This window comes from Pinus tabuliformis, chromosome 5_1, assembly GCF_031772625.1.
Source record: "Pinus tabuliformis cultivar Carrire ecotype Pingquan chromosome 5_1, CPIR1, whole genome shotgun sequence".
NCBI lineage: Eukaryota > Viridiplantae > Streptophyta > Pinopsida > Pinales > Pinaceae > Pinus > Pinus tabuliformis.
This window is the reverse complement of record NC_142305.1, coordinates 847,154,684-847,165,617: the sequence shown is the minus strand read 5'-3', so window position 1 is coordinate 847,165,617 and position 10,934 is coordinate 847,154,684. Positions and strand designations below refer to the sequence as shown.

Here is a 10,934-nt window from a genome sequence, read left to right as displayed (position 1 = left end):
AATTATAAGCCAGCAGACACAGTTTTTTGGAAGCATCAGTGAAGCCAGAGGAGCTTCCGGAGGCATTGTAACCATATGGGACAACAACAAATGGGTTTGCAGCTCTACAAACATTCATCAGAACTGGATCAAAACCACCCTCGACAACAGAACAGACAGTCAAATAGTAACCATTTAGGACGTTTATGCTCCCAACCATTACAGAGAAAAAGAAATATGTTGGGACGATCTGAAGGCAAGCATAGAAGGGGAACAAAACAATAATCTCATAGTTGCAGGAGATTTCAATCTGATCCTTCACACCAATGAAAAAGAGGAGGAACTTTCACTCCAGATCCTTCCAGAGGTTGGCTAGAAACCATCATCCAGGAGCACGATTTAGTTGATGTTATCCCCAAAAATCGCAGATACACCTGGAGCAATCGAAGGATCGGTGTTGGTAACATAATGGAACGATTAGACATATTTCTAATCAATATAGCTTTCCTCTCTTCTTTCTTAGCGAGATACGCTAATATTCTCAACACATCGGCCTCTGATCATTACCCTATTACGTTGACTCTGCAGAATCACTTCCCTCTTGGTCCCATCCCCTTTAAATACAGCCCTCTTTGGAACCGGATGCCAGCAGCTAGAGAAGTGGTCCAAACGACATGGATCCAACATGTCGAAGGCTCACCAAGCTTTATTTGGGAATCAAAGCTAAAAAGAGTCAAGCAGGCACTAAAAGATTGGGCTAGGGACAACTATCAGGAACCAGAAGAGAACAAAAAGAAAGTCAAAAGAGAGCTAGAAGATGTTCAACAAAAAATAGAAGCACAAGGACTATCTCAGCAAAACAAAGATCATGAAGGCAACTTATATGCACAACTAAGCCAAATTAACAGGGAGGAAGAGATAAAATGGCGCCTAAAATCTAGGCAACTTTGGCTTCAATCAGGAGATAAAAATACAGCATACATCCACAAACAAGCTATTTTTAGAAAGCTCAGGAATACTGTAAGCATAATCACGAATATTGAAGGAAGTCGATACAGCACTCAGGAAACTATAAAGAAAGCTGCCACTAAACATTACCGGGACCTACTAACTGAAGATAAAGAGGAAGAAGATTATTCTGATTTGCTCCAGCATCTACCCAAAGGGGTTACTCAAGAGATGAACAACAAGCTCAGCAAAGAAATAGAGGAAGAGGAGGTCAAGGCAGCAATTTGGAGCTTGCATCCTGACAAGGCTCCAGGACCGGATGGATTTCTCATCTGCTTCTTTAGGGAGTACTAGACAATGATAAAAAAGGACCTGATAAAAATGATCCGGTGGGTACTGAAAAAAGGAAAGTTAGGAGGATTCACTAACTCCACTTATCTTGCCCTCATACCCAAGGAAAACCGCCCCTCCTCCTTTTCAAGATTCCGACCCATTCCTTTATGTAACTCGTCCTATAAAATTATATCCAAAATCTTAGCAACCAAGCTCAAACCTCTTCCTCCCTCCTTGATTTCTAAAAATCAAGGAGGTTTCCTTCCTAACAGGCATATCACCGACTCCATCCTTCTTGTCCAAGAAGCCATTCACTCAAGCTTATCTAGGAAAGAAAAAGGATTTTTCTTAAAACTGGATCTACAAAATGCCTTTGACAGAGTAAGGCATTCCTTCCTTTTTGTTGTCTTAATCAAAATGGGCTTTGAGCCATCCTTCATCAACATGATTGCAGCCTGCATATCTGGGCCCTGGATATCCCATCTGATCAACGGGAGGCCCTGTAAAGCTTTCCAATCCTCTCGGGGGCTAAGACAGGGCTGCCCCCTATCTCCTTATCTGTTCATCCTCATGGTTGAATCCTTCAGTCAAGCTTTATATTACAATCATAGAGTGGGGCTCATAATTGGTGTCAAATTTGGGAATGGAGCAAGAAACATTAACCATTCTCAGTTTGCTGATGACACCTTGCTAATTGGGGGGGAATCTACCACAATAGCAAGGCGATTCAAGAAACTCCTGAACCAATTCATGGAATATTCCGGAGGCAAGGTCAATCAGCTCAAAAGCTGCATCTATGGATGGAACACTGCAAATCATGTTATACACAGAATTGCAAGCATATTCGGAGTCACATGCAACCTGGAATGGACCCACTTCTCCTATTTAGGTATGCCTATGAGCCTGGGGCCTTTGAAGGCCAAAACCTGGAATGGAATCCTTGACAAGATTAAGAGGAAAGTGTAGCAATGGGGTACAATGTGGCTTAATCCTGTAGGCAGGCTTATTCTCCTTAAATCAGGTATCGCTTCTCTTCCCATCTATCGCTTTTCTTTATATCAAGCTCCGGCTATTTTTCATCATAAAATGGAAGTTGCTCTCAGGCATTTCCTCTGGAAAGGGGGGAAAACTGATAAGAACAAGTTCAACTTAGTTAGTTGGAAGCAAGTAATCCAATCCCAAGATAGAGGCGGGCTTGGTATCAGATCACCAAAGCTCCTAAACCTGGCATTTGGCGCAAAAATTATATGGAGACTGATCACAGGGCCTACAATGTGGTGGAAAAAGGTACTGGAGGTAAAATACTTGAGTTGTCCAAGACAACAACTCTTAGACACCAACATTCCTAACAGAGAATCAAAAAAAATCTGGAAACTTTGCAAGAAGGCACTTCCATTTATGCATCAAAACATCTCGAGAGTCCCTGGCGGGGGAACCAGCATTAAGTTTGGAACAGACAAAATTCTGGGGCAGCAACCTCTGGTCATGAATGTAGAGGCCATTCCTGTTATAAATTGGCTCAACAATAAAGGATTATACCATTTGTCTCAAATCTCAAGATGGGACTCCCTCTCCCATGTTTGGATTGGCTGGAATTTTCCTGAGCTTCCCAATGCCTTAGAACCTAGCTTCAACTCTCTGAAGATGCTCCTTCACATTAAGGCTCCCATCCAAGAAGGCGAAATGGATGGTTTTCGATGGGATGCAACTGGAACAAATTATATAGTTAAAGTCGGTCATCAATACCTCTGCAATAACATCTATCCAATAAGCCTGTGGAATCACTGGAAAATAGTATGGCAAACATAGGCTCCTCCAAAAATAAAATTCTTCATCTTGGTCTTACTGAAAGGTAAAATACTAACAGTTGAAAATCTACGAAGAATAGGCATTATTGGTCCATCCATATGTCCGAACTGTTGCAAATCAAAGGAAACGATGCACCATTTATTCATAGAATGTCTAGTAGCCGTTGGCTGTTGGGAGAAAATGGCCTCAATAGGAAATACAAATTGGGAACCCCAGCGCACTATAGCAGAGACAATATATAAATGGAGAAAAGATTTCCCCTGGAAAGAAAAAAGAAGTAGTTTGGTGAAGAGTGTATGGAACACCCTCCCACACACTCTACTCTGGCGCATCTGGTTTGCTCGAAACCATAAAGTCTTCCAGGATAAAGGCTCAAGCATTCATAAAATCTGCCACAAAGCTAAAACACTCGCTCTGGAAACAATCTCAAGTAACACCACCGGCAAGATTGATGCAGCAAACTATAGCATAGAGGAGCGAAACTTAATCAGTTACATCTTGGAGAACAATCCCAACGCTCAGGAAGCCCGCAGGAGGGAGGTTCAGACAAAAGGAGAAGTCAGTGCATGGAAACTGAGATTAAAAGAAGAAGAATTTGCTAACTGGATATGCAACTGTAACATCTTCCACTTATTCTTCGATGGGGTATCCAAGTCAAACCCAGGTCTAGCCGGAGCAGGAGGGTTGATTTGTAATGCCAATGGAGAATGTATTCTCCATTATGAATGGGGTCTCGGGAAGAACTCTAACAACAGAGCTGAAGCATTAGCTCTGTTCCAGGGCCTAATCCAGTTAAGCAAGCTAGGAATAAAAAAGGCGAAGGTATTTGGGGACTCCTCAGTCGTCATTCACCTTATGGTGCATCAGCAGAACACACCAAATACTCTCCTTCAGCAAATCAACAGACGCAACCAGATCCTTCATCAGGCAATGGAAGATATTAAATATTATCATATTCTCCGTAAACTGAATAAGAAAGCTGATGAACGTGCCAACAAAGCATGTGAAAGACCCATCGGTATCCTGAGCTGTAACTCCAGCGAATCCTTCCAACCCTTGCCATGACTCAGTCACATCCCCTTAGCATCAAGCACCGCATCACTGACAGAATCACTGAGATGAATCATGAGATTTCGGCCGTCAGCAGAGCAGCTTATGGTATAAAGATTTGGAACAGATATGAAGTTCGTAAAACACTCAAGGGCATTGAAAGTCTCAACATCCCAACCGGTAAATGTCTTCTCGGACCCAATCCTCGAGTCGAGCAGGATTTTCTCCAGTCCTTTCTGCAGATACACTATCTCCTCAGTGCGATAAGCATGCTCCCTTCCCGCCTTCGCTCTATGCATTCTCCTCCTATTTATTGTCCCTCTTATCGCTATTTTCATTACTCTGTTCCTTGTTGCCTCCGCGAGCGACTGGTCTCTGAGGTCCGCTCTGCCTTGTCTTCCTTAACGATCTGTTGCTCATCCCTTAGAAACTATTACTACCCCACCTGCGTTAGTCATAACCTCTGGACAGCTCCTCTTTGCTCCCGTTTGACCATATGCACCTTCAAGCAGGCTCGTGTTCTTCTGTGTTCTATTTCCTTTTATGTTGCAGTGATTTTGGATAGCAACAAACCTGAAGCAAGCATGGCTCGCTCCGAGGATTGCCTAGATTGTACGGACCTACAAGATGAACTAGAAGAAGTAAGGCTGCAACAACGCATCTTGGACAATCAGTTCAGGAACCTGGAGACCAAAATGGAGTATCAATATCGCACCATCAATGACAAATACAGAGCAGAGATAGATCTCTTTCTGCATAGGGTAGCCTCTCTTCACGATCAATTTAGAAATTTGTCGAATCGGTGTATCCATGCTGAGGAATCCATAGAAATACTGCAGTATATGATGGACAAAAGGAACAAGGCAGTAACTAGTTCCTCCAGTGCCAAGCAGATAGAACCGGACCCAAATCCGAAGGAGTCTACAGCAAGGCAGATAAGCCACATAGAAATAGATTAAAGATGTTATGCAAATGTAAATTTTGGTTATTTCACTATGTAAGAGTCTATAGCAGCTCCGGAAGCTTTAGAGGTAAAACTAGCAGAACAAGGATCAAGGAGAGATCCCATTTTGTAACTCCTTTGGTCCAAATCACCAGAAGTATATTGTACCTTAGGAGAACTAACTCTTCTTTTTTTCAGCCATGAATATAGTAACTGAATTTTGTAAAAAAAAATGAATGTGTGTAAATATATGTTTATTTGAAATTTATATTATTTATTTTAAGATCCTAACTATATGTTAATTGTTTTACATGCTTGTATATAATTTTAAAGATTAGTTTTGAAATTTTATGTTAACTAATTTCTTATGTGATTAAATTATTATTTAAAGGATTAGATAGGGAGTTAGCTATGATAGGTTAAATTTATCAATTTTAATTAATTAAATAATTTTGTTTTATTCTCTTAATATTGATATTTATTTATTTATTTATTTTTATTCTATTTATTTATTTATTTATTTTTAATGTGTGTAAGTCTATGTTTATTGCTTTTTTATTTTACTTAATAGGGGTTTCCGGGTGTCACTTAACTTTAGTCCGTTGTCTCTATTCATATTATTGGAGGATTTTTCGATTTCAATTGCTTCTTTTACCCTTCTTTTTAAATAATGGTCTTCCTTGTGAATTAATTTTGCTTGTTCCATGCAAATATAGTGTGAGGAGGAACAAGCATGCTCAGCTAGACCAAATTTTCTGACCTATTTCTTGAAATGTCATTAATATTCTCTTTTAGCCTAATGCCAAAGGATCTCCCTGTTTCACCTATATATATTTTGCCACATGAGCAAGCAACCGAGTATACTCCTTTGTGATTTTTTTGGGTCTATTAGGTCCTTGGCAGAATCTAGCATGTTTTTTATGGTGTTAGGGGGTGTGAAGGAAACCATAATGTTATGCTTCGTGAGAATTCTGGCGATTTTGTTAATGGTTCCTTTAATATAGGGTAAGGAGATTCTAGGGTTTTCCAGAGTTTTCCTTTTTTGGGTATTGGTTGTGGATTCTTTAAATATCTTTTGGATAATGTTTTTCTGATAGCCACTGTTGGTGAAGACCTTGTAGAGATGGTTAAGTTCTTCTTCTAAATGTTCAAGGTCAGAGATTCTTGAAGCTCTGGTAGCTAGGGTTTTGATGACACCTACTTTTTGCTTCGGATGGTGGTGGGAATTAGAGTGAAGATATTTGTCGGTGTGAGTTTGTTTTCTGAAGACCTGGTGTCTTAGTTTGCCATTTTTCTTGGTAAGGAGGACATCTAGGAAGGGGAGCTAGTTGTCTTTTTCAATCTCAATAGTGAATATAATGTGTTTTGAGAGGCTGTTTAAGTGGGATAAGAATTCATTAAGTTTATCTAAACCATGTCTCCATTTAGCGAAAATATCATCTACATATCTTTTCCATTCATCAGGGGTAAAGGGGAAAGATTTAAGGGCCATTTGTTCAAAATATTCCATATATAAATTGGCAATCAGAGGAGATAAAGGAGAACCCATGGCAACTCCATGAGTTTGCTCATAGATTTTACCTTTGAAGCTGAAGTATGAAGATTTAAGGCAAATGTCTACTAGTTCTACAGTTTCATGGTCTGTAATATTCTTCAAAACTTCTATGGCTTTATCTACTGGAATCATAGTGTAGAGAGACACTACGTCAAAGCTAACTAGGAGATCATTGTCACTAATTTCCAGGTTTTTAATCCATTCTATGAAAGAAGCAGAATCTTTGATATAAGAGGGAGTGTTACTTGATAAAGGTCTAAGCTTGTTTGCAAGGTATTTTGCTAACCAGTAAGTGGGTGATCCTATGGTGTTCACAATGGGTCTCAGAGGAATTCCAGATTTATGGATTTTGGGTACCCCATAAATTCTAGGGATGATGGCATTATTGGGTATTAACCTATTCTTAATAGTAGAATCAAGAGAGGATTTTTTGATTTTGTTACTAACTAAGTGGAGAATTTTGTTGCTAGGTCCTTTGTTAAGAATTCTATAGCAACCACTTTTCTTAAGGTGTTCTTCCATCTTATTATCATAATCTATCCTATCCATAATAACAATGGAATTTCCTTTATCTGCTTTTAAAATTATGATGTCCTTGTTCTTCCTGATGTTTTTTAAAGCTATGGATTCTTCTTTGGAGATGTTGCTGGGAGGAGGTCTGGCATTTCTGAGAATTCTAGCCACGTCTTGTCTTATTTCTTCTGCAACATTTTGATCTGTGTTTCTGATGATGACCTCAATGTTACTAATGATATCATGCACAGATGTTTTTGCTGGAGATAAAGAAAAATTAGGGCCTTTTTCTAGCAGCGTTTTCAAATTGTCATCTAATGCCAGATTTGAGAGGTTGATAACAGTTTCTTTTTGCGTATTAGTTATCCCTTGCGCTGTCTGGCTGTTTACTTGTGTGAGAGTATCTTCAACCTGCGATTTGCCATCTATCTGCTTATAAATAACCTGAGTATCGGTGAGAGCGTGATGTCTGATGGGAGCGCCGTGTTGGATATCATCGATGTCTTCTTTCTGCGTATTGTATTCTGCAACTTTAGTTATCCCTTGCGCTATCTCGCTGTTTAATTTCTTGAGTGAATCTTCATCGACTCTAATCTGCATTGTCTGGCTGTCCAATTGCGAGAAGGTACGCTTAATGCATTCTTTTTGCATGTTGTTTTCATTGCTGGACAGAATGCCTTGCGTGATGGGGCTGCCTTCTCCTACGATATTAACATCAGATTGCGCTGTCAGGGTGTCTTTCAGGCTATTCATTATGTTGGTATGCGTGTTGTTTATAATGTTGGAAAGAACACCTTGTGAGATGGGAGTGTTAAAGTCGCTACCTTTCTCTACGATATTAAAATCAGACTGCGCTGTCAGAGGGTCTTTCAAATTGTCCAACTGCATGATGGTGGCATCATAATGCTGGTTAACATTGTGCTGGTAAGTGTAGTTATATTCATGGCCTATTTTCTGCGTCTGAGATGAAGATTTAAAGATGAAGTCAACGTTTCCCAGGTTTTTAAGCTTTATGGATTTCTTTGCTAAGTTGTAATTAAAAATCCTTTCAGCTTTGGCGAAGGTGAAGGCATCCAAGGTTTTCCAGAGATCAAAACGAAGAGCTGATGCTAGCACAAGATGCAATCTTAGAAGTTTTTCAGAAATTTTAATTAATTGGACTCTGGTAAATTTGATTTCATGTTTGATGAGGATTTTACTGAGATCATTGAAGACAGAAATGTTCTGACCTCATTTAAGGGGATGGTTACATTTGGAGAAATTTGGAATGAGGTTTTTATCCCTACATTCTTTTAGAAATATGAGATTTGAAATACTTCTAGCTCTGGAGATTCTCATCTTCTCAAAATTTAAAGCATTGTTCATTATGTCCCTTCCATGGTGGGACTTAATGGTGTTAAAGAGGGAGTCCATACAGGTTGTTAGAATTTTTAATTTTGTGGAAAAACCTGTGAACAGTTTTGAAACCAACGTTTCGGACTAGCTTAGTGAGTCCATCATCAGGGCAATGAGATTTGTATTTGAGAAGAGAGAGCGTGAAATTACGGAGCTTATTAATAGTTATTTGAAAAATATTTCTGATGTCTTCATTTGTAGTCGGCTTATAAATGATAAATTAATTAATAATTATTTAATTTATTTATTTAGATAAGTATTTATTTTATTTATTATTTATTATTATTATTTATTTATTTAGTTTTAATTTTATTATATTATTGTTTATATATATATATATATATATATATATATATATATATATATATATATATTATTTATTTATTTATTTATTTTATTATTATTATTATTATTATATATTTTAATTAATTAATTAATTTTTTTTTTGAAATTTATATTATTTGTTTAAGGTCCTAACTATATGTTAATTATTTTACAGGAATGTATATAATTTTAAAGATTAGTTCTGAAAATTTACGTTAACTAATTTATTATGTGATTAAATTATTATTTAAAGGATTAGATAGGGAGTTAGCTGTGATAGGTTATGTTTATCAATTTTAATTAATTAAATAGTTTTGTTTTTTCTCCTTAATATTGATGTTTACTTATTTATTTATTTTTATTTTATTTATTTATTTATTTATTTATTTTTAATGAATGTGTGTAAATCTATGTTTATTTGAAATTTATATTATTTGTTTAAGATCCTAACTTTATGTTAATTGTTTTACCGGAATGTATATAATTTAAAAGATTAGTTTTGAAAATTTATGTTAACTAATTTATTATGTGATTAAATTATTATTTAAAGGATTAGATAGGGATTTAGCTATGATAGGTTATATTTATCAATTTTAATTAATTAAATAATTTTGTTTTTTTTTTCTTTCTCTTAATATTGATATGTACTTACTTATTTATTTTTATTTTATTTATTTATTTTTAATGAATGTGTGTAAATCTATGTTTATTTGAAATTTATATTATTTTTTTAGGATCCTAATTATATGTTAATTGTTTTACAGGAATGTATATAATTTTAAAGATTAGTTTTGAAAATTTATGTTAGCTAATTTATTATGTGACAGATTATGATAATAAGATGGAAGAACACCTTAACAAAAGTGGCTCCTATAGAATTCTTAACAAGGACCCTAGCAACAAAATTCTCCGCTTAGTTAGTAACAAAATCAAAAACTCCTCTCTTGATTCTACTATTAAGAACAGGTTAATACCCAATAGTGCCATCATCCCTAGAATTTATGGTTTACCCAAAATCCATAAATCTGGAATTCCTCTGAGACCCATTGTGAACACCATAGGATCACCCACTTATTGGTTAGCAAAATACCTTGCAAACAAGCTTAGACCTTTATCAGGTAACACTCCCTCTTATATCAAAGATTCTGCTTCTTTCATAGAATGGATTAAAAACCTGGAAATTAGTGACAATGATCTCCTAGTTAGCTTTGACGTAGTGTCTCTCTACACTATGATTCCAGTAGATAAAGCCATAGAAGTTTTGAAGAATATTACAGACCATGAAACTGTAGAACTAGTAGCCATTTGCCTTAAATCTTCATACTTCAGCTTCAAAGGTAAAATCTATGAGAAAACTCATGGAGTTGCCTTCACTTGATGGTTTCCTTCACACCCCCTAACACCATCAAAAACATGCTAGATTCTGCCAAGGACCTAATAGACCCAAAAAATCACAAAGGAGTTTACTCGGTTCCTTGCTCATGTGGCAAAATATATATAGGTGAAACAAGGAGATCCTTTGGCATTAGGCTAAAAGAGCATATTAATGACATTTCAAGAAATAGGTCAGAAAAATCTGGTCTAGTTGAGCATGCTTGTTCCTCCTCACACTATATTTGCATGGAACAAACAAAGTTAATTCACAAGGAAGACCATTATTTAAAAAGAAGGGTAAAAGAAGCAATTGAAATCAAAAAATCCTCCAATAATATGAATAGAGACGACAGACTAAAGGTAAGTGACACCTTGAAACCCCTATTAAATAAAATAAAAAAGCAATAAACATAGACTTACACACATTAAAAATAAATAAATAAATAAATAGAATAAAAATAAATAAATAAATAAATATCAATATTAAGAGAATAAAACAAAATTATTTAATTAATTAAAATTGACAAATTTAACCTATCATAGCTAACTCGCTATCTAATCCTTTAAATAATAATTTAATCACATAATAAATTAGTTAACATAAAATTTCAAAACTAATCTTTAAAATTATATACATGCATGTAAAACAATTAACATATAGTTAGGATCTTGAACTAATAATATAAATTTCAAATAAACATAGATTTACAC

At 36.2% G+C, this 10,934-nt stretch overlaps 1 protein-coding gene across 1 annotated transcript; it reads left to right on the top strand.

Moving 5' to 3' along the window:
* Positions 1-447: 447 nt before the first annotated feature.
* Positions 448-1,281, top strand: LOC149167508 (uncharacterized). The gene has a single exon (XM_089430504.1). It carries the CDS (start codon positions 448-450, stop codon positions 1,279-1,281), a length of 834 nt encoding a protein of 277 aa, XP_089286630.1.
* Positions 1,282-10,934: the final 9,653 nt, after the last annotated feature.